Here is a 24,599-nt window from a genome sequence, read left to right as displayed (position 1 = left end):
AACACCATAGTAATTGAACAATTAGGTAATAGTGATCACAACATGGTTTCACTGGAAATCAACTTCTGTAAACTTCATCATAAAGGATCGGCAAAAATACTAAACTTCAGAAAAGCGAACTTTGAATTATTCAGGGAAGCCCTAAAAGGAATTGTGTGGGAAACGGTCTTTGAGGGGAAAAATGCAGAAGAAATGTGGGATACTCTAAAAAATGTGCTAGAATCATTAACCGTTAAATAGATTCCTAAAGTAAATAAGGGTAAATTTAACAAAAAAAAAAGCCACCATGGTTGGACAAAAAAGTAAGGTCAGCAATCAACAATAAAACAAGAGCATTTCAATTCTATAAAAATAACTTAAACGAGGAGGCATTCACCAAGTACAAAGAATCAAACAAAACTTGTAAAGGGGTAATCAAATTAGCTAATAGGGAGTGTGAAGAGCGCATAGCCACTGAAAGCAAAACCAACCCCAAAAAGTTTTTCAAATACATAAATAGTAAACGAATAATCAAAGAAAACATAACCGATACCAATGGTAAAAGTTTTACGGAGGATAAGGGAAAGGCAGACCTGTTAAATTAGTTCTTCTCATCAGTGTTTACAAAGGGTGAGCAGACTGTGGAAAACACAAGTACAACATATATGTATGAACAAGCCGGATCTCATTATTGATTTCACGGCCGATGAGATAATATTGAGGCTCGGCAAAATTAAAACAAACAAATCGCCAGGGCCAGATGGGATTCATCCTAGGGTACTACTGGAGATAAGGGAGGTACTAGCGACCCCCCTGCACTATATTTTTGATAATTCACTATCATCGGGTAAGGTACCAAAAGACTAGAGAAACGCAGAGGTAGTGCCATTATTCAAAAAAGGGAAAAGGGAAAATCCCGCTAATTACAGGCCTGTGAGTTTAACATCTATAGTGGGTAAACTATTTGATGGATTTTTAAGGGATGGTATCCAGGAATATTTAGATCTTCATAGTGTAATCAGTATTAATCAACATGGGTTCGTTAAAAATCGTTTATGCCAAACTAATTTACTAGGCTTCTATGAGGAGGTTAGCAAAAACCTTGATAATGGAAACGCTGTAGATTATCCTAGGTTTTGCTAAAGCTTTTGATACAGTTCCACACAGGAGGTTGATAAATAAAATGGAGGACCTGGGATTAGGGGCAAATATCTGTAGATGGGTAGGGAACTGGCTGTGTAATAGAGAACAAAGAGTGGTCGTGAACAGTGCCGTATCTAATATGATACCAGTACTAAGTGGAGTGCCACAGGGTTCGGTTCTAGGGCCCATTTTATTTAACATTTTTATCAATGATATAGGGATGGGGTTACTCAGCAATGTATCCATCTTTGCAGACAGCACAAAACTGAGCAGAGTTATTAAATCATCAGAAGATGTCACCACGCTCCAAAAATGATGTTGACAATCTAGATGAGTGGGCAAAAAAGTGGAAGATGAGGTTCAATGTGAACAAATGCAAGGTCATGCACCTTGGGAGACATAACCAGTGTGCTAGTTATAACCTAAGTGGGGATGAATTGGGTAAATCAGTACTCGAAAAGGATCTAGGAGTCCAAATAGACAACAAACTGGGGTGTAGTGCTCAATGTAATATTGCAATAAAAAAGGCCAATAAAATTCTCGCATGTATTAAAAGGTGCATGGAAACTAGGGACTCAAAAGTAATTATGCCTCTGTACAAATCATTGGTGAGACCTCACCTCGAATACGCAGTGCAGTTCTGGGCCCCACACTATAAAAAGGACATCATAGAATTAGAAAAAAATCCAAAATTCGTGGAGCAGACTGTGCCGAGTGTGTTGATGCAGCACCTAGTGTGTGTGCGATGCTTGTTTAGATGTCCAACGTGTTTCGGCTTATGGAAGCCTTTTTCAAGGCCGAAACGCATTGGACATCTAAACAAGCATCGCACACACACTAGGTGCTGCATCAACACACTCGGCACAGTCTCCTCCGGAGTGAGTTACAACGCACCGGCACTCAAGCGACATCACCCGGGGAATCGCCGCTGGTCTCGCGAGACCCGGAAGTGACGCCTCGGACAGTGCAGGCGGGGCCGGGCACCTAGGACGCACTCGGGGAGTTAGACGCTGTGGCTGCAGCACTACCCGGGCATCAAACTTCACAACCAGTCACTCGCCAGGGAGAGGTCAAAAACGGACTTCCGGACAGGGTAGCCCTGCACGCCCGCATCGAGATTAACCACCGGGAGCACCCATAGTGCGGCTGCACTTGCAAACACCATCGTGCCACTCCCCTACGTCGACAGGGTAAGAAGCGGGTCGCCGCTCCCTGCTTATCCCCATCTTCCACGCTGTACACCCTTACCACCAAAGGGGATCATCACAGCACCAATACAGAGACTTCCCCCAGAGGAAGCCCCAGGACATACAAACTATTCTGCAGAGAGACAGAAGGGAAAAGGGATCCGTTGATGCCCTTATTCCCCATGGGGCTCTCAGCATCCACACAGATGAGCCCACCACCCACCTTTTACCCCCAAACTTTTTGCATTTTGTTTATGTAACATGCACCTATGTAAATAAAGCACTTTATACCAAACATTATCCACTCCCTTTACTCAACTCATACATAAGCAGCGCTTTAGCCCATCTCCTCCTTTCCATTTATGACCCACAGGGGGCACGGGACACCCCTGAGGCAAAAGCAGCGCCAAACAACACCACCATAGGTGAGCGCAGTATAGCACCCAAATATTTCTACAAACTGCTACGAGGAGAGATGAAGCAATTTGGGACTATTTACACTAGAGAAGAGACGTTTAAGGAGGGACATGCTTAACATGTATAAATATATTAGGGGCCAATATAAGGAACTGTCAAAACACCCTTTTTTCTGCTAGACAGGAATCTAGGACGCGAGGGCACGAGTTTAGAGTAGAAGAAAAAAGATTTTGTTCATCTGGAAGAAAAAATTTCTTTACAGTCAGAGCAGTCAAACTTTGGAACTCTCTTCCTGGAGAAGTGGTGTCGGCAGGCACTATAAATATGTTTAAAATAAGGTTGGATAAACATTTATTGGTTAAAAACATCCACGGGTACATAGAAGAAACACAATCTGTCTCTAAAATATCTGTTATAACCATAGGTTGAAATAGCTGGACCCAAGTCTTTATTCAGCCTCACCTACTATGTAACAATAAACACCCCCCCCCCCTTGAATTTTAGAGTGTTTTTTCCTCCCCCTCTGAACATTTTGGGGGTGGCCTAATCGTGGGAAGTGGCACGCCTCCCGCAAGTAGGCCACGCCCCAACACATTTACTGGGGACCAGCATACCTCTTTGCGGCCCTGGTTTTATACACTGATATTCTACAGTGTAATCTCAATAACCTCAGACATTCCTAATGTGGTATTATTTAGGTTCAGTGTGAAGATTTGTCTGATATTAAGGTTGAAGATATAAAGGGAGAAGAGACGGATGTGACTGATATTAAGGCAGAAGATACAGAAGAAGAAGAAGATACGAATGTGACTGATAGGAAGGTAGTAGGAGAAGAATTGTATATGACAGATAAGAAAGAAGAGACAGAAGACACATATATGAGGGGTGACCAGCAGTGTAAGGAGGAGGAAATCCCTGCAGATATCAGCACAGGTGAGGAATAATCACGTATTACATATTTTCCTTGTTCTGCCAATACAGCTTTCTCTTATCCTACACCCTCCTCTGTCAGACTAAGGTAATGAGGACAATGCATCTGCCTAGTGGGGGAGTCCAGAGCCATCAGCCTCTATAATACTCCTGCTCTCCCCCTCACATCATGTCACTGTGTGTTACCAGCCCAGAGATCTGACCAGTCTCCTCCCCGCACTCTGGTGTATCTCATACATCAGGTGCCATCAGCCCCTATTATACTCCTGCTCTCCCCTCACATCATGTCACTGTGTGTTACCAGCCCAGAGATCTGACCAGTCTCCTCCCAGAACTCTCTGGTGTATCTCATACATCAGGAACCATCAGCCCCTATTATACTCCTGCTCTCCCCCTCACATCATGTCACTGTGTGTTACCAGCCCAGAGATCTGACCAGTCTCCTCCCCACACTCTCTGGTGTATCTCATACATCAGGAGTCATCAGCCCTATTATACTCCTGCTCTCCCCTCACATCATGTCACTGTGTGTTACCAGCCCAGAGATCTGACCAGTCTCCTCCCCACACTCTCTGGTGTATCTCATACATCAGGAGCCATCAGCCCCTATTATACTCCTGCTCTCCCCTCACATCATGTCACTGTGTGTTACCAGCCCAGAGATCTGACCAGTCTCCTCCCCACACTCTATGGTGTATCTCATACATCAGGCGCCATCAGCCCCTATTATACTCCTGCTCTCCCTCACATCATGTCACTGTGTGTTACCAGCCCAGAGATCTGACCAGTCTCCTCCCCACACTCTCTGGTGTATCTCATACATCAGGAGCCATCAGCCCCTATTATACTCCTGCTCTCCCCTCACATCATGTCACTGTGTGTTACCAGCCCAGATATCTGACCAGTCTCCTCCCCACACTCTCTGGTGTATCTCATAGATCAGGAGCCATCAGCCCCTATTATACTCCTGCTCTCCCCTCACATCATGTCACTGTGTGTTACCAGCCCAGAGATCAGACCAGTCTCCTCCTCACACTCTCTGGTGTATCTCATACATCAGGAGCCATCAGCCCCTATTATACTCCTGCTCTCCCCCTCACATCATGTCACTGTGTGTTACCAGCCCAGAGATCTGACCAGTCTCCTCCCCACACTCTCTGGTGTATCTCATACATCAGGATCTATCAGCCCCTATTATACTCCTGCTCTCCCCTCACATCATGTCACTGTGTGTTACCAGCCCAGAGATCTGACCAGTCTCCTCCTCACACTCTCTGGTGTATCTCATAGATCAGGAGCCATCAGCCCCTATTATACTCCTGCTGGAGTAGAGGTAACCAGTGACTAGGACATGATGCTAGTGTAGTGACTCCCCTCGGTCTGCATGTCCCTGTGGCTGGGTCTATGCAGTCTGCATGTCACTGTGGCTGGGTCTATGTAGTCTGCAGGTCACTGTGGCTAGGTCTATGCAGTCTGCTTGGTGATTACATTGTATTGTATATGAAATGGCAGCCAGTGTGGGGCCCGTAGGAAGGGGGGGGGGGGCAGGAGCAGTCAGGTTGGAGATGGAGGATGTAGATGGATGAGTGCGTTAATGGGGAGGATTAGGGTCTGGAAGGAATGGGAGCCAGTGTAGGGCCTGTAGGAGGAGGGAGGCAGAAGCAGTCAGGTTGGAGATGGAGGATGTAGATGGATGAGTGCGTTATTGGGGAGGATTAGGGTCTGGAAGGAATGGGAGCCAGTGTAGGGTCTGTAGGAGGAGGGAGGCAGAAGCAGTCAGGTTGGAGATGGAGGATGTAGATGGATGAGTGCATTATTGGGGAGGATTAGGGTCTGGAAGGAATGGGAGCCAGTGTAGGGCCTGTAGGAGAGGGGGGGCAGAAGCAGTGAGGTTGGAGATGGAGGATGTAGATGGATGAGTGCATTATTGGGGAGGATTGGGGTCTGGAAGGAATGGGAGCCAGTGTAGGGCCTGTAGGAGAGGGGGGGAGCAGAAGCAGTGAGGATGGAGATGGAGGATGTAGATGGATGAGTGCATTATTGGGGAGGATTAGGGTCTGGAAGGAATGGGAGCCAGTGTAGGGCCTGTAGGAGGGGGGGGGGGGGGGACAGGAGCCTTCAGGTTGGAGATGGAGGTTGTGGATGGATGAGTGCGTTATTGGGGAGGATTGGGGTCTGGAAGGAATGGGAGCCAGTGTAGGGCCTGTAGGAGGGGGGGGGGGGGGGGGGGGCAGGAGCAGTCAGGTTGGAGATGGAGGATGTAGATGGATGAGTGCGTTATTGGGGAGGATTAGGGTCTGGAAGGAATAGGAGCCAGTGTAGGGCCTGTAGGAGAGGGGGGCAGAAGCAGTCAGGTTGGAGATGGAGGATGTAGATTGATGAGTGCGTTATTGGGGAGGATTGGGGTCTGGAAGGAATGGGAGCCAGTGTAGGGCCTGTAGGAGAGGGGGGGGGGGGGGGGGGCAGAAGCAGCCAGGTTGGAGATGGAGGATGTAGATTGATGAGTGCGTTATTGGGGAGGATTAGGGTCTGGAAGGAATGGGAGCCAGTGTAGGGCCTGGAGGAGAGGGGGGGCAGAAGCAGTCAGGTTGGAGATGGAGGATGTAGATTGATGAGTGCGTTATTGGGGAGGATTGGGGTCTGGAAGGAATGGGAGCCAGTGTAGGGCCTGTAGGAGGGGGGGGGGGGGCAGGAGCAGTCAGGTTGGAGATGGAGGATGTAGATGGATGAGTGCGTTATTGGGGAGGATTAGGGTCTGGAAGGAATGGGAGCCAGTGTAGGGCCTGGAGGAGAGGGGGGGCAGAAGCAGTCAGGTTGGAGATGGAGGATGTAGATGGATGAGTGCGTTATTGGGGAGGATTGGGGTCTGGAAGGAATGGGAGCCAGTGTAGGGCCTGTAGGAGAGGGGGGGGGGGGAGGCAGAAGCAGTCAGGTTGGAGATGGAGGATGCAGATCGATGAGTACGTTATTGGGGAGGATTAGGGGCTGGAAGGAATGGGAGCCAGTGTAGGGTCTGTAGGAGAGGGGGGCAGAAGCAGTCAGGTTGGAGATGGAGGATGTAGATGGATGAGTGAGTTATTGGGGAGGATTAGGGTCTGGAAGGAATGGCAGCCAGTGTAGGGCCTGTAGGAGAGGGGGGGCAGAAGCAGTCAGGTTGGAGATGGAGGATGTAGATGGATGAGTGCGTTATTGGGGAGGATTAGGATCTGGAAGGAATGGGAGCCAGTGTAGGGCCTGTAGGAGAGGGGGGGGGGGGGGGGCAGAAGCAGTCAGGTTGGAGATGGAGGATGTAGATGGATGAGTGCGTTATTGGGGAGGATTAGGATCTGGAAGGAATGGGAGCCAGTGTAGGGCCTGTAGGAGAGGGGGGGGGGGGGGGCAGAAGCAGTCAGGTTGGAGATGGAGGATGTAGATGGATGAGTGCGTTATTGGGGAGGATTAGGGTCTGGAAGGAATGGGAGCCAGTGTGGGCCTGGAGGAGAGGGGGGGCAGAAGCAGTCAGGTTGGAGATGGAGGATGTAGATGGATGAGTGCGTTATTGGGGAGGATTAGGATCTGGAAGGAATGGGAGCCAGTGTAGGGCCTGTAGGAGAGGGGGGGGGGGGGCAGAAGCAGTCAGGTTGGAGATGGAGGATGTAGATGGATAAGTGCGTTATTGGGGAGGATTAGGGTCTGGAAGGAATGGGAGCCAGTGTGGGCCTGGAGGAGAGGGGGGGCAGAAGCAGTCAGGTTGGAGATGGAGGATGCAGATGAATGAGTGCGTTATTGGGGAGGATTGGGGTCTGGAAGGAATAGGAGCCAGTGTAGGGCCTGTAGGAGAGGGGGGGACAGAAGCAGTCAGGTTGGAGATGGAGGATGTAGATGGGTGAGTGCGTTATTGGGGAGGATTAGGGTTTGGAAGGAATGGGAGCTAGTGTAGGGCCTGTAGGAGAGGGGGGGGGGGGGTGGGGGGCAGAAGCAGTCAGGTTGGAGATGGAGGATGTAGATGGATGAGTGCGTTATTGGGGAGGATTAGGATCTGGAAGGAATGGGAGCCAGTGTGGGCCTGGAGGAGAGGGGGGGCAGAAGCAGTCAGGTTGGAGATGGAGGATGTAGATGGATGAGTGCGTTATTGGGGAGGATTAGGATCTGGAAGGAATGGGAGCCAGTGTAGGGCCTGTAGGAGAGGGGGGGGGGGGGGCAGAAGCAGTCAGGTTGGAGATGGAGGATGTAGATGGATGAGTGCGTTATTGGGGAGGATTAGGGTCTGGAAGGAATGGGAGCCAGTGTGGGCCTGGAGGAGAGGTAGGGCAGAAGCAGTCAGGTTGGAGATGGAGGATGTAGATGGATGAGTGCGTTATTGGGGAGGATTAGGGTTTGGAAGGAATGGGAGCTAGTGTAGGGCCTGTAGGAGAGGGGGGGGGGGGCAGAAGCAGTCAGGTTGAAGATGGAGGATGTAGATGGATGAGTGCGTTATTGGGGAGGATTAGGATCTGGAAGGAATGGGAGCCAGTGTAGGGCCTGTAGGAGAGGGGGGGGGGGGGCAGAAGCAGTCAGGCTGGAGATGGAGGATGTAGATGGGTGAGTGCGTTATTGGGGAGGATTAGGGTTTGGAAGGAATGGGAGCTAGTGTAGGGCCTGTAGGAGAGGGGGGGGGGGGTGGGGGGCAGAAGCAGTCAGGTTGGAGATGGAGGATGTAGATGGATGAGTGCGTTATTGGGGAGGATTAGGATCTGGAAGGAATGGGAGCCAGTGTGGGCCTGGAGGAGAGGGGGGGCAGAAGCAGTCAGGTTGGAGATGGAGGATGTAGATGGATGAGTGCGTTATTGGGGAGGATTAGGATCTGGAAGGAATGGGAGCCAGTGTAGGGCCTGTAGGAGAGGGGGGGGGGGGCAGAAGCAGTCAGGTTGGAGATGGAGGATGTAGATGGATGAGTGCGTTATTGGGGAGGATTAGGGTCTGGAAGGAATGGGAGCCAGTGTGGGCCTGGAGGAGAGGTGGGGCAGAAGCAGTCAGGTTGGAGATGGAGGATGTAGATGGATGAGTGCGTTATTGGGGAGGATTAGGGTTTGGAAGGAATGGGAGCTAGTGTAGGGCCTGTAGGAGAGGGGGGGGGCAGAAGCAGTCAGGTTGGAGATGGAGGATGTAGATGGATGAGTGCGTTATTGGGGAGGATTAGGATCTGGAAGGAATGGGAGCCAGTGTAGGGCCTGTAGGAGAGGGGGGGGGGGGGGCTGAAGCAGTCAGGCTGGAGATGGAGGATGTAGATGGATGAGTGCGTTATTGGGGAGGATTAGGATCTGGAAGGAATGGGAGCCAGTGTAGGGCCTGTAGGAGAGGGGGGGCAGAAGCAGTCAGGTTGGAGATGTAGGTTGTAGATGGATGAGTGTGTAATTGGGAAGGATTAGGGTCTGGAAGGAATGGGAGCCAGTGTGGGCCTGGAGGAGAGGGGGGGCAGAAGCAGTCTGGTTGGAGATGGAGGATGTAGATGGATGAGTGCGTTATTGGGGAGGATTAGGGTCTGGAAGGAATGGGAGCCAGTGTAGGGCCTGTAGGAGAGGGGGGGGGGGCAGAAGCAGTCAGGTTGGAGCTGGAGGATGTAGATGGATGAGTGCGTTATTGGGGAGGATTAGGGTCTGGAAGGAATGGGAGCCAGTGTAGGGCCTGTAGGAGAGGGGGGGCAGAAGCAGTCAGGCTGGAGATGGAGGATGTAGATGGATGAGTGCGTTATTGGGGAGGATTAGGGTCTGGAAGGAATGGGAGCCAGTGTAGGGCCTGTAGGAGAGGGGGGGCAGAAGCAGTGAGGTTGGAGATGGAGGATGTAGATGGATGAGTGCGTTATTGGGGAGGATTGGGGTCTGGAAGGAATGGGAGCCAGTGTAGGGCCTGTAGGAGAGGGGGGGGGCAGAAGCAGTGAGGTTGGAGATGGAGGATGTAGATGGATGAGTGCGTTATTGGGGAGGATTGGGATCTGGAAGGAATGGGAGCCAGTGTGGGGCCTGTAGGAGAGGGGGGGGCAGAAGCAGTCAGGTTGGAGATGGAGGATGTAGATGGATGAGTGCGTTATTGGGGAGGATTAGGGTCTGGAAGGAATGGGAGCCAGTGTAGGGCCTGGAGGAGAGGGGGGGCAGAAGCAGTCAGGTTGGAGATGGAGGATGTAGATGGATGAGTGCGCTATTGGGGAGGATTGGGGTCTGGAAGGAATGGGAGCCAGTGTAGGGCCTGTAGGAGGGGGGGGCAGAAGCAGTCAGGTTGGAGATGGAGGATGTAGGTGGATGAGTGCGTTATTGGGGAGAATTGGGGATGTAGATGGATGAGTGCCCTTATTGGGATTCGTCCCATTCTGCATATTAGTGGGACACACTGTGTTACTATAAAGGAGCACCCCCTCATTGTATACAGTTGGCCGTGAGTGCATAATCTACAAGATATATATATATATATATATACACACTAGGTGGTGGGGTGGGGGGGGAGGGAGGAGGTGAGGGGTGTCCGCGAATCACGGGGGGTCGTAAAATCCCATTATTTATTTATTGATTATTTGAATGTTAAGGTGAGTTAGTTTGTTGTAGTGAGTGCTGGGCCCCCTGTGTTTGTATTTACTAGAGTGTGTGGTCACAGGCCAATGCACCCCATCCTGGGAAGTGGGTGCTGTTTGCACCCTATTCTTAGAAATGGCGAGTGTGCTGGTACTTCTGTATCTATATATTTGGGTTGATTTTTAATTAACCTCTGTTACTGTGATCATAGCTTTCTCATGCACCCTTGATAAGCTCATTTACCTGAAACCTGTGACAGCTGCCCCTTTAATACAAATTCAGGTGCTGTGTTTGGGATTGTCTCACCTTATAAAAGCCATGTTACTTGGCAGTTGAGCATTAACCCAGAAAAAAAACACATGTTCATTTTAGCTATGATGTGTAAGCAGGTGCCAGGTTCCTAAGAAAATCAGTTGCTAGTGTAGGACTTGCAGTGAAATGGGGTCCCTTAGCGATGGGCTGCAAGCTTAAATGCATTGATCAATTCATGAACTAAAACCCCATTATTTATTTATTTATTTATTGATTATTTGAATGTTAAGGTGAGTTAGTTTGTTGTAGTGAGTGCTGGGCCCCCTGTGTTTATATATAATCTATACATCTATACATATACAAAATGGGGGGGACCCCTTCCTGCGCTAATAGAGTGGAAGCAGCACCTCTGAAGGGTCCTCTGCTAGACTAGACCCAAACAATAGAAATGGAAAAAAGGGGGGATCAGAGTGCGCTAGTGTACAATAAATGCAGCTTAGAAAATTAGGTATTTAATATAAAATGTACACATATACATAATGTACAGAAATAAAACAAACCCTTAATAGGTTATCACAGATACACAAATGGTGAACATATACAATAATTGCTCAATTCAGGAGTTCTTGATCACAGATAGAAGGCCCAACGCGTTTCGTCAAATCATGACTTCATCAGGGGCAAATATTGCAAACGGCAGTAACTATATGTGTTCTATACACAAAATCTCTGGAGCTTGGTGTATCAGAAACAATCCGGTACGTTTCCAACAATCGGAATAGTGCAAGGAATGTTCCTAGTATAGCATATGTGATCAAAGATTTTGCCAGATGAAACAGAATCGTCAAACAAATTAGCAGAGAGTTTTAGAAGCAGTCACAAACAGCAGGGGTTCTCACTCTAATACATTTACATTCACATTGTTTCCCGTATAAGAAAAAAGTGTCCTGTGCCGTAGTTAGAGGTATAATAATTATTTGCGTCACCTGTTGGATTAGCTGGGTGTTTGTATCCAAAAAGGGCTAAGATCCTTTGTTATTAAGGCAAATTTATATCCACTTTATATGCGTTTTTATTGGCTTATAGAATGATGATACTTCAGGCTAAAGAAGGTTCTCCGTTTGTAGAGGGTATCCAGAGTAACCAAGGTTGGTTCTCACGGGCGGCTCAAGCTCACCTGAGCGGCTGCCGCTGCTTGATGTTGTACTGCTAGATGTTGTTGCAGACAGGGAGCGAGTCGTCTGTCTCCGCTTCCGAAAGCCGCCGTGTAAGTGGACTCGCCGGGAGGATCAAGTTGCCAGTTTGTTGTAAAGGAGTGTAAACCCTAAGGCAGGCATGTCCAACGTTGGCCCTCCAGATGTTTTTTTTTTTTTTTTAATATTCAATTTTTATTGTAAATTTTTCAAAAACATAAACAATGTAGCAGGGAGGTACAGAAAGATAAAAAAGAAAAGGAGGGGAGAGATAATACATAGTAAACGTCATTGTCTCACTTAGAACAACAAGTCAGAATAATACACCGATATTATAGTCTGCATCCATTTTAGCCGGAAAACATCACTAGACAAGATAAAAGGGAACTACTGGGAGTTTAGTACCGATAACTCTGGAGTGCTGCTGTGCATGGTCGGGTGGTCTGTCCCTTCCAAAAAGACAGACCATCCGAGCCACTTCATGCATAGCGAGTTTGTAGATGAGGAGTATTTGGCGTTGGTTGTTTCATAAATAAAATGTTTGTGCACCTTGTTTTGAATACATTCTATAGACGGTACAACCTCTGATTTCCACCCTTTAGCTATACAGGCCTTGGTGGCTATTAGGACGTGTCCAAGGATATACCTGTCTGCAGCAGAAAGTTGTAATGGGAAAACATGAAGAAGCGCTATAGATGGGTCGGTTCGAAATTGAGCTCATAAGATGAAATACTTCCCCCCAGAGAGACCGCAGTAGTGGGCATGCCCAGAATATGTGGAAAATGTCCCCAATATTACCGCATTTTCTCCAGCATAGGTTAGAGGACGTAGGCCAGATCTTGTGTAGTCTGGCTGGGGTAAAGTAGGCCCTATGAATGAGTTTAAAGAACATTTCGGAGTGGTTAATGCAGCGGGAGATCTTGAAACAGGTTCTATAAATATTCTCCCAGTCCTCTTCATTGAAAGATTTGTTCTAATCTCTCTCCCATAGGATTTGAGGTTTCAATTTGGACTTACTGTCTATGGAGAGTAAGTAAGAGTACCACCATGATATGCCACCTTTATGTGAATAGTCACAGGTCTTTGTTTTAAGAAAGGCTGGAAAGTTTGGCTTTTTATAAGGTGTACCAAGGTGTGATTGTAACCAACTTCTGATTTGAAGATAAATGAAAAAATCCTGTTTGGGAATATGGAATTTCTGCTGTAGGTAACTAAAGGGAACGAGATTATCCTCAACATACAGATCCCCCACTGAATTGACTCCTTGGTTAATCCCTCTCTGTAGCGGTAGATTGGGAATTAGGGATTTGAGAGCTTTAAAAGATAGAAAGGGAGCCAGAAGGGCTATCTTAGCTATGGAGGCTTTCATTTTATAACAAACATCTAAGGTCGCTTTGATAGATTTGCATAAAACTGATGGTTTCCTGGACTCACTTGGTGGGAGCCATAGCAGGTCCACAATAGGGGTAGGGTGGGCAAAGGTACTCTCCAGTAGAACCCAGGGTTTGGGCTCTTTAAGATTGAACCAATCCCTAGCCTGGTTTAACACACATGAGGCGTAATAAAGTTCAATGTCTGTATACGCCACACCCCCTTCTGTTTTAGACCGAGCTAATACTTTCTTTGCTATTCTAGGTTTAGTCCCTCTACAGATATATTTAGCTAAGAGTTGATTAAATTTATTAAACCAATGTTTTGGGGGCTCTCGGGATGGAACGAAATAAATACATCAATTTCGGCAAGAGGACCATCTTGGCTGCAGCAACTCTCCCCAGCCAAGACACATCCTGCATCATCCAGTCTCCAGTCAGCCCTGCGAACGCCCTCAACAGTGGGCCGTAGTTACAATCAAACAGGTGTCGTTCTGCCGCCAGGTTTATGCCCAGATACTTAAGTGACCGATTTTTGCCACGAGTAGTTGTATTTTGCTTTTAATCTGTCAACGGCCTCAGAGGAAAACCCAGAGGGAGGGCTTCTGTCTTACTGGTATTTAACTTCTAAAATAATATTTCAGAGTAGTCCTGCAGCACTCCATGAAGAGCTGGCAGGGAGACGTCGGGATCTAAAATATTCACAAGAATATCATCAGCGAAGAGGCTGATTTTATGAGATGAGTTGCCTATTATCGGGCCCCTGATATCTTCATTGCGCCTAATATGTTCAGCCAGAGGCTCGACCGCCAGTGCAAAGATTAAAGGAGAAAGCGGGCATCCCTGTCGGGTACCGTTAGTTATCTTGAACCCCGAAGAAGTACAACCATTTGCAAACACCCTGGCTGATGAGGACGAGTAGAGGGCTAAAATGGAGTCAAGTATCCGGCCATAAAAGCCAAATTTTTCCAAGGTAGCTTTCATGTACCCCCAGTGAAGTCTATCAAACGCCTTTTCGGCATCCAACGATAGGACTAAGAGGGGAATGTTCTTTGAAGAGCAGTATTCAATCACCCCCAACTCTCTGCGTGTATTATCTGGGGCTTGTCTATCCATGACAAAACCAACCTGGTCATTTTTAATGAGGGAGGGGAGTAGAGGACTAATGCGGTTAGCCACTAATTTGGCGTACAGTTTCAGGTCAGAGTTAAGAAGTGCAATAGGTCTGTAATTCTGAACTGAAGTTGGAGGTTTTCCCGGTTTAGGGATAGTAATGATACGGGATTCTAACATTTCAGGGGTGAAGCTTTTGGCCAAAGAGGCCTCGTTAAAGACTTGGAGTAGCACCGGGGATAATTGGGCTTTAAAAGTCTTATAGAAGTTGGAGGGGAACTTATCTGGCCCAGGGGCTTTATCAGATGGAAGGGAATCGATACTGGTTTGGACCTCTTTCAGCGTCCAAGGGGCATTAAGGGACAGGTAGGACTCTGGGGATAAGCTAGGAAGGTTGATTTTATCCAGAAAATTAACTATCTTCTCATGATGGGGCTGGCAGATGGATGGGTCATCTTTCAAGTTCTAGAGTTTAGAATAGTAGTCAGAAAAGGCGTTGGCTATCTCGTTTGGGTCATATATTTTTAATCCCCAATCAGAATGGATCATACAAATTTTTTCCTTTGCTCTCTTTCTCCTCAGTTTCCTCGCCAATAGCCTACCTTCCCTATTTCCAAGTTGGTAGAATTTCTGGTTTAGCCTGTTTACATTGCGCTGGACTTCTGCCAGATAAAAGCTGTTCACCTTATCTCTAGCTGCATTCAATCGCTTACACAAGGCTTTATCTGCTGGGTTAGACTTGTGCGCAGCCTCTAGAGTAGAAAGCTCAGATTCGGCTTGTGCTAAAGATTTTGCATACTCTTTTCAGCTTGGCTGCTATTTGTATGGCAGATCCTCTAGCCACTGCCTTAAGGGCACACCAGTGAGTAAAGGTTGTAGTGTCCTCGGGGGAGTTCTCCTGTAGATAGTAGTCTATTGACGAGCATATAGCCTGTCGAGCCTCCGGCTGAACTGGCGACCCAGGCGCCACGGGCCCGGGGCAGTTGTTCTACGCATTATTTCCCACTCAATATATATATATATAGGGGAATGATCAGACCAGGATCTGGGAAGAATACTGATTTTCTTAAAGGAATCCAGGGACCATTTATCAGACAAGGCTAGATCGATTCTTGAGTAAGTGCCGTGCACATGGGAGTAAAAGGTATAATCCCGTACTGAAGGGTGTCTGACCCGCCATACATCAAAAAGGTCATATTCCGCCAGGAGCTGGCGAAGACCTATAGAGGGGCCACAGGGCTGACTGGAAGACCGAGACACTTTGCGTGAGCTATCCAAAGATGGGTCTGGGACCAAGTTGAAGTCACCTAAGAGCAGCAATGCTCCCCTGGCCAATTGCTGAATTTTGGTACAAAGCTTTCTACAAAATTGGAGTTGCTTAGTATTAGGGGCATAGCATGACACTATAGTCACTTCTCGATTTTCAAGAGAACCAGTTAAAACCAGGTATCTACCTTCAGGGTCCGAGTATTGGGATGAGAGGGAGAAAGCGCAGTGCTGCGATATAAGAATCGCAACTCCGGCTTTTTTAGATGGACCGTTAGCCATGTAGCAGTGCGGGTAGTTCCTATCAGAAAATAACGGGGGAGCTGAGTCTAAAAAGTGTGTTTCTTGAACAGCAGCAATTTGTATTTTATGTTTGTGGAAATATCTAAGGGCCAACCTCCTCTTATTGGGAGAATTGAGACCCTTGGCGTTTATGGAGATGACATTAACCATTATCGTCTATTTGGAAAACAGCTTGACACAACAGAGTCAGACAAAAAAAAAATTGTATTAGAGACAGTGCGTGTAAGTATCCAATTAGGGCCTAGGGAAAAAACAAGAAAAAGGGGAAGGGGAAGGGAAGAGGGAGGAAAAGAGTGGACCCCCGTATGGGGGTAAAGTTGGGCGCCGTACCATGGCGGCACACTAAGGCGGCGTGGGGGTAGTGGTAACATACTCACACCCGGAACAGTAACCAAACATTACTAAGATCTAGTGTAAATATTATCGATGGCCATTACTCTCAATAGTTTGTCCCATCAACCCCCAAGATAGCCCGGGGGGACAGAACCCAGAAAGCTGAAGGTGAATTTTCTAGGCCCGAGAGTACATACAAAGAAAGCATACCCCCTGAACAAACAGTAGAAAGACTGACAAAACGGTAGGATAGCAACCATCTACATATAGATAACAACAAAAAGAGAGCATTTGAGCAACTTCAATAGCGAAAGCAATAGAAACGGTTCTCTAGACCGCTTAATACGTCGATTTAAATCTAAACAATATCATTTAAACTGTAGGCAAGCAGTGTGAAGAGAAATAAAAGTTTTCTAAACATAACAGGATCACTGGTTCGACCCTGATGCAGACCAGTCCAGCTGGAGTCCGCGCTCAGGTGACGGGGCAGTTGAAGTGCTCGCTGGAGTTAGTGTTGATATCAAGCGTTTTCCTTCGTCAACTGAAGACAAAACAATCGTAGAACCCTCTCGATTGATTAACAGCTTCGTGGGGAACCCCCATCTGTACAGAATATTTTCTTTACGTAGAACAGAGGTTATGGGGTAAAAGGAGCGTCTCTTGGCCAAGGTAGCTTGAGATAGGTCACCGTATATTTGGAGCTGATCTAAAATTCTTGATGAATCTTCGGACGGTCTGGCAGCCTTGAGAATCGCTTCTTTCACATGGAAGAAACGTATCCGCATTAGGACATCTCGCGGGGCATCCGTGGGGGCACCTTTAGCCTTGGGCAGTCTATGGATCCTGTCTATCAGAAAGTCTGCAGAGGGTCTGTTAGGAAGAAGCTTTTGGAAGACATTCACAGCAAAATCGTTTAAGCTACTATTTGAGACCGATTCTGGAATTCCCCGCATTTTAATGTTGTTCCGTCTCGATCTGTCCTCCAGGTCTGAGACTTAACCTCGTAAGGCAGCAACTTCCGCTTCCAGGGCCTCATGAGAAGAGATTAGATAGTTATGAGAGGAGACAACCTCCCCCATCTTGGATTCAATATGGTCATCAATTGACTTCTTGCAGTCCCGAAGCGTTGCTTTAAACTCTTCGGAAACATCCTGTTTAAATTGTGACAGAAGTAGTTTCATAGAGCCTACAGTAAGAGCTTGACTATCTTCCAACGCATTGGCGGCTGGTGCAGAGCTGTTAGATGTGATGCATCCAGCCTCGAGGGGTTAGGCAGGTTTTTCTTGGGTGGCTGTTCACCAACCTCGTCCAATGTTTTGGGTCTTGCTGGGGAAGGTTTAAAAAAAGGCTACCTGGGGGACAGGTTTGGGAGTTTTGGTGTGTTTAGTAGGCATAATTCGGACAGGAGCCTCGCCAATATCGAAATGCAGATCAATAATTTGTGCGGCTGAAACAAACAGATGAGGGTGCTGTTGTTTTGATAAGTGTCAGTCTGCTTTGGTTACATGTCCGGGTGAATAACGTGGAGTGTGTCAGATCATCTCCTTTAACATTCACAGGTATATGGAGAAGAAGTTATATGGCTAGAGGCCACAAGATGGAGCCACAGGCACAGTAATAGATTATAGGCATGTAAGACTTCTTTGAGTCTGGTCAGGTATAGAAGAGAGTAGCAGGGGGCTGGAAATGGCTGCAGCCTTTCTATAGCGTCAATTTCACAATAGCTCTAGATAGTCTGCTGTAGGGCAGCCCGATTGGTATTTATTAGATAAGATAATGCCAATAATAGTATGGCTGCCTCAGAAAACCCAAGTAGCTGTGGCAGGTCCACTGAGAGCAGTAAATCTTCAGGAGTACTTGGGGCTGTTAAAGCTGTGTCCCCTCTGTGGAGAGACAGGGGTCCACCTAGCCTTCCCCAGGGACTCAAACCTGGTGACAAGTAGGATCCAGGCTACTCAGGGGGAGAGGAGACACTGTGGCAGGGGGAACTCAGTGTATGGTGTGCGGAGGTACTCACAGGGTGGTCTGCGTGCAGCTGCTGGCTCCAGTCACCCCGCCGGCTCCAATGCTGCAGTCTCTCACCGGGACCACGGAGGAGGCAAGATGGCGGGCGCCGCTGACTGACCGGCGGCCGGGGAGTCCGTCCTCCAGCGCCGGGCTGCCGCTCGGGAGTGCGACAGTCGTTCCCCCAGTGGGAAGCCGCCGGGAGAGGATGTAAGTCGCGCCGCGACTCAGGAGGTACCGCACGACTGTGTGGCCGGGCCGCTAATCCAGGTCCCGGCTTGCAAGGCAGGGACAGGCCGCAACCCGCAAGGAGACCTAATGTCTCCCCCGATTCCGCCGGCTCTGCCCTGAGTGTAGTCGGAGTGTGCCTGGGGCTCCCCTGATGTAGTGGGGAGTAGATTTTTAGCCAAATAGGGTGGATTCAGTAAAGGCAAGGCTATGGGAGTAGAGAGCTCGCAGCAAGTGCGTCTTCCACCATTGCCTGCCAGGCCACGCCCCCTCCTCCAGATGTTTTGAAACTACACATCCCAGCATGCTTTGCAATAGTTTTAGCATTCTCTAATAGCAAAGCATGCTGGGATGTGTAGTTTCACAACATCTGGAGGGCCAACGTTCGACCCTAAGGGGTCTCTGGAAATAATTACACTCCTTGACAACACCACTTTCCCGGTCTTATGACAGATCCCGGCTGGCTTTTGTCCAAAATACTTTGCGGCTACAATTGAACTGGCAACTTGATCCTCCCGGCGAGTCCACTTACACGGCGGCTTTTGGAAGCGGAGACGGAGGACTCGCTCCCTGTCTGTAACAACATCTAGCAGTACAACATCAAGCGGCGGCAGCCGCTCAGGTGAGCTTGAGACAACCGTGAGAACCAACCTTGGTTACTCCAGATACCCTCTACAAACGGAGAACTTTCTTTAGCCTGAAGTATCATCATTCTATAAGCCAATAAAAACGCATATAAAGTGGATATAAATTTGCCTTAATAACATAAAGGATCTTAGCCCTTTTTGGATACCAACACCCAGCTAATCCAACAGGTGGCGCAAATAATTATTATACCTCTAACTACAGCACGGGACACTTTTCTTTCTTATACGGGAAACAATTTGAATGTGAATGTATTAGAGTGTGGTTTCCAGTCACTATATTGTACCACATAATTCTTAACTATTGTTATTGAAATTGTAAATTGAATTAAATTTACGCAGCTGTGTGGTGCTGTCTTGTAAAAGGGAATTTGTGTGTGACCATAATTTCACACTCATCACTATCCTTTATATAGGTTGGAGAGGAGCCCTGGACAGAGATGGAAGTTTGGGAGGACAAATAGGAGCAGGTTACAGTTAACCCAGTGTAGAGATGGCCAGTGGATGAGGGTCTTAGTTGTCTCCAGGGTGAGAGAGGGTCTGATCCTGGAAGCTGCCAGTACTGGGACAGGGACTGAATGTGGGGATTGTAAGAGAGGGTTGAGGTAAGGATGGCGCTAAGGTGGCCAATCCCGGGATTTGGCCCAATAAATGGCAGGATTTTGATAAACTCCAATCCCGTGGTTTTCCGATTAGACTGCATGCGCAGTCTAATGCCGGGCAGGGTCTCAGCACTCGCTCACAATGTGCCTGGCTGTTTCTGATGTCTGCAGCACTGCGCAGTGTGACGGTCAGAGGTCACGCTGCGCAGGTCGAACAGCCGCACTGCCGGAGGACGTACAACCGCTCTGCCCGCCCACAGCCGCACTGCATGCCCCAGCCCTGCTCTCAGACGCACCTCCAGCTCCCCAGCGCCCGGCCATGCCTCCAGCAGCACAGCATCTCTCCCCGGCCCGACTCCCAGCCACCCACCGGCACCCTGCCATAAAGGTAATGCCGGGGCATTTTTTTTTTATTTTATTAGGGAAGCCAATCCAGGGATCCTGGGTATCTCGGTATTGGGAATTTTTCAATCCCGAATTCTGGGATGGAGAGAATGCCCCGGGATTGGCATCCCTAGATGGTGCTAAAACAGCGGCCTTGCAGCATCGTTGGTGAGGTGTCAGTAGATAGTAAAATCATGGTAGGCGAGGGGGGACCCCAGAGTGTGTGGGGAGGCAATCTGCTCAGTCCTAGGGTTTATTTACTAAAGGTCCATTTAAAATTCAATATTAATCGATGTTGTGCTTTTAGTGCTAGAACACACATTTACTGACAGTTGGATTTTCATATTCATTTTTAAATGTTAGTAAATGTGTCCTAGCCCAGGAAGTCCAGCATCGATTAAGAGCGAGTTTAAAGCAATCAATATTGTCCTTTCGTAAATATATTCCTCAGGATGGGTATATACTTATAGATATATCTGTAGATATATCTGTGGATGGATTGGGCAGCGTGTTCTCTATAAACCCTGCCCAATCCATAGTAACCAATGTCACAACTGGGCGGGTGTAATTACATGCGCGGGCCAATTCAGCTGTAGATCTCCACTGCCTACTGCAGCGGGTGTACGGGGGGTCAGGAGATCGCCCATGCACCATCTAGCTTTAGGTATGTTGACCATCGGCTGTGTTGCAGAGCTGACACAATATGTCTCACCGACGTCATTCACAGACCAGCGATATATTGGCCAGTGTGTACGCAGCATTAGACATGTTACGTTTAAGTGCTAAAACATCCATGAACATTTGCTTCTCAATGTAAACCATTCTGTCTGTTGTCATTCATCTGTTTCCTGTAGATGGGCGCACAAGCAGGAATACCTCGGAGGGAGATCTCATTGTGTCTCCAGGTTATATACTAGAAGATAAGAACATCAGACAAGAGTCTCCAGAGGAAAACCCCATTATACCCAATACACACCCAACATTTCACAGTGCAGATATTTCATCTGGTCCCTCTAGTCATGAGGAACCTTCTCCTGATCATTCAGACCTTACTAAACACAGTACAGACCATAAAGATGATACAATATCATCCAGTTCTGAGTTTGGTAAGAGTTCTATACATCAGTCAGTTTCTGTTTTACATCAGAGACATCACACAGGTGAGAAAACATTTCCATGTTCTGAATGTGGGAAATGTTTTACACATAAATCAGATCTTGTTAGACATGGAAGAGTTCACTCAGGTGAAAAACCATTTTCATGTTCTGAATGTGGGAAATCTTTCACATGGAAATCAAATCTTGTTGCACATGAGAGAACTCATACAAGTGAGAAACCATTTTCATGTTCTGAATGTGGCAAATGTTTCTCACGTAAATCAAATCTTGTTACACATGAGAGAACTCATACAAGTGATAAACCATTTTCATGTTCTGAATGTGGGAAATATTTCACACGTAAATCAAATCTTGTTACACATGAGAGAACTCACACAAGTGATAAACCATTTTCATGTCCTGAGTGTGGGAAATGTTTTAAAGATAAATCGTATCTAGTTAAACATGAGCGTAGTCACACAGGTGAGAAATCATTTCCATGCTCTGAATGTGAGAAATATTTTACAGGTAAATCATCTCTTTTAAAACATGAGAGACTGCACACAGGTGAGAAACCATTTTCTTGTCCTGAGTGTAGGAAATGTTTCCTAAATAAATCAGCTCTTGTTCAACATAAGAGAAGTCACACAGGTGAGAAACCATTTTCATGTCCTGAGTGTGGGAAATGTTTTAGACAAAAACAGCATCTAGTTACACACGAGAAACTTCACACAGGTGAGAAACCATTTTCATGTCCTGAGTGTGGGAAATGTTTTAGACAAAAACACAATCTAGTTAGACATGAGAGACTTCACACAGGTGAGAAACCATTTTCATGCACAGAATGTGAGAAATGTTTTAGACAAAAACACAATCTAGTTAAACATGAGAGACTTCACACAGGCGAGAAACCATTTTCATGTCCTGAGTGTGGGAGATGTTTTAGACAAAAAAACAATCTAGTTACACACGAGAGACTTCACACAGGCGAGAAACCATTTTCATGTCCTGAGTGTGGGAAATGTTTTAGACGAAAACACAATCTAGTTAAACATCAGAGACTTCACACAGGGGAGAAACCATTTCCATGCTCTGAATATGAGAAATGTTTTAGACAAAAAGACAGTCTAGTTACACATGAGAGACTTCACACAGGGGAGAAACCATTTCCATGCTCTGAATGTGAGGAATGTTTTAGACAAAAAGAGTCTAGTTATACGAGAGAGACTTCACACAGGCGAGAAACCATTTTCATGCTCTGAATGTGGGAGTTGTTTTAGAGATAAATCAACTGTTGTTAGACACCAGAAAACTCACACACAAAAAATATAATTTAAATGAGCTGATACATGAAATGGAGCTTAGATACTGAATTCCTGTATCATCCGTCGGCTGTGGATTATTAGATAGACTATGTTTAGATGGACAGTTAATAGATCCCCTTTCCATGCCCCCTATCACTCCCCTTTGTACGCCCTTTTGATATGAACTGGAGATGCTTTGATATCATTTCATATAAAAAAGATAGTTGTTTTGAATCGAACGTTGCACGTCAAAACAAGAGGCTGAAAGAAGCCTATTATGACGTATTAAAACAAAGGCAGTTATTGCGGTGTTGATAAATATTATGAAGCAGTTAAAAATGTATTTCAAATATCCCACGTAAGAAAATGTTTAGAAGAGCAAAACACATACACATTGTACAAGTCGTTGAGAAAACTGAAAGCCACATGGTTTGCGTATGATTTTGGTTTCGCTCATAGACCTGTCAAAGTACAACGACGGTATTAAATATATATGAACCATCATCGATATATTCAGTAACATGGTCTGACCGCTACGACAGGCGCTAATGATTATTGAAAAAGTATTCCAGCAGGTGGCCGTGCCAAAGAAGCTAAAAACTGATAACGGTAAAGAGTTTCTAAACTAAGGGCAGTATTCAATGAGAAAAATTTGCCGTGTTTTATGTCGAGTTTGTGCTATTTTCGTGTTGGAAGGAGCATTTTGCTCTCCAAAAGTGAACCACCCTATTCAATGTGATATTTTCGCCATCTTTCTAAGTGATTTTCCCCGTGTCTCTCCGTGTAGCAATTCTCCATCTTTTCATGGAGAAGTGGAATGTGAACTTTTAAACTAAAAGTTTTTTTTTTTTAATTTTGGTGTCAAAAAATTTAGGAATATTTCTCTGTGAAAGGGCATGTTATTTTTATTCATGTGCTTATAGCACATGAATATATATTTAATTTAAAAAAAAATATATTTTTATTTTTTACACAGAGCAGCCAGCAGGGGGCTCATTAGATATTCATATATTCACTGCACCCGATCATTACATATGCACGATCGGGTGCAGTGAATACGGAGTCCCCCGCTGGCTATAGGGGGGGGCAGCATGTGCTGCCTGGGTCCCGGGGAGCCCACCTCCCCTCCACATATGTTCTGGGGCAGCCAGGGAGACTTTAATCTCCCTGGCTGCCACCGGCTCCCTGCCGCGGACGCTCATCCGCTGTAGGGGTTAAGACTCGCCGCGAGTCTTAACCACATTGAATAGTGGGAGCAGGAGTGGCAGCGAGCCCTCCGGAACAGGGCGAGTGCATGGCGAGAGAAAAAATCTCTCGCCATGCACGGAGAATAATTCTCATTGAATACAGCCCTAAGTCCTAAAAAAAAAGGTATTAGAAAAGTACGTTATACAGCATTTTACAACCAATACTGATGTGAAAGCGGCAGTTATAGAGTGTTTCGATAGGACTTTAAAAACACAAATGTGGCGCTATTTCACGGCGAAGATTACCTACAGATATAGAGATATTTTACAAGACTTTATACGCGGCTATAATAACGCTTTCCATAGAATGATAAAGTGCGTTCCAAGCTCTGTGAATTACTCTAACGCTTTGAGGGTCTTTAAGACGACGTTTTACATTATAAGTAAGAAAATACCTGTTTGTTTAGGAATCGGTGACCACGTCTGTATTTCCAAATATAAGGACATTTTTTCATAAAGGCTACAGTGTAAACACTACAGGTCTTAAGCCGCTTTACAAGCTGGAGGACCTCTACGATGAGACTATAACAGGCAGTTTTTACCCGGATGAGCTACAAAACATACCAAATAACTATAATGAGGTTTACAAAGTGGAAAAGATTTAAAAAATAAGGCTGTCAGAGGTCGGAAATAAGTGTTAGTTAAGTGGCGAGGATACCCCTCAAAATTTAATAGTTGGGTTGAGGCATCGGAGGTAAAAGATATATATAAAAAGAGGGCGATGGATAATAAATCATGCTATATAACGCTGCCGGGCTACGCCTCAGCCAATACATTTCCGTATATGACAAAACTATATACTAAACTGGCTATGCTGATAGACTTAGACTTCAACCGCAAATGGGAAATAGCTCTTACAGAAATACAGTACCGGCACCCCTGGAATACAATCGAAGTACGTGACTGTGGCTGTCACGAGGGTGTGCGTTAAACCAGGTTTTTATGAAACTGTTGAAGGGCTAATCCAAGTATTCAATGCCGAAATGAATCTGCATAAACTGTATGGTGGTGTCAGGAGCAGCCACGGCGCACGGCGGGTCCATTACTCACCCCTCCGTGTTTGCCGATGGCTCTCCTGTGGT

General features: G+C 46.7%; 1 protein-coding gene across 1 annotated transcript in view; it reads left to right on the top strand.

Moving 5' to 3' along the window:
* Positions 1–24,599, top strand: part of LOC146010111 (uncharacterized) — a 92,884-nt gene that overhangs the window by 13,623 nt on the left and 54,662 nt on the right. The window contains exons 6-7 of the mRNA XM_083151033.1: positions 3,425–3,659; positions 20,724–22,131. Coding sequence (XP_083007159.1) covers positions 3,425–3,659; positions 20,724–22,131 — 1,643 coding nt within the window. The remainder of the gene's footprint in view (positions 1–3,424; positions 3,660–20,723; positions 22,132–24,599) is intronic.

The sequence above is a fragment of the Crinia signifera genome, chromosome 6 (assembly GCF_055691185.1).
Source record: "Crinia signifera chromosome 6, ASM5569118v1, whole genome shotgun sequence".
NCBI lineage: Eukaryota > Metazoa > Chordata > Amphibia > Anura > Myobatrachidae > Crinia > Crinia signifera.
The sequence above is the reverse complement of the archived record's forward strand: the minus strand, read 5'-3'. Positions and strand labels throughout refer to the sequence as shown.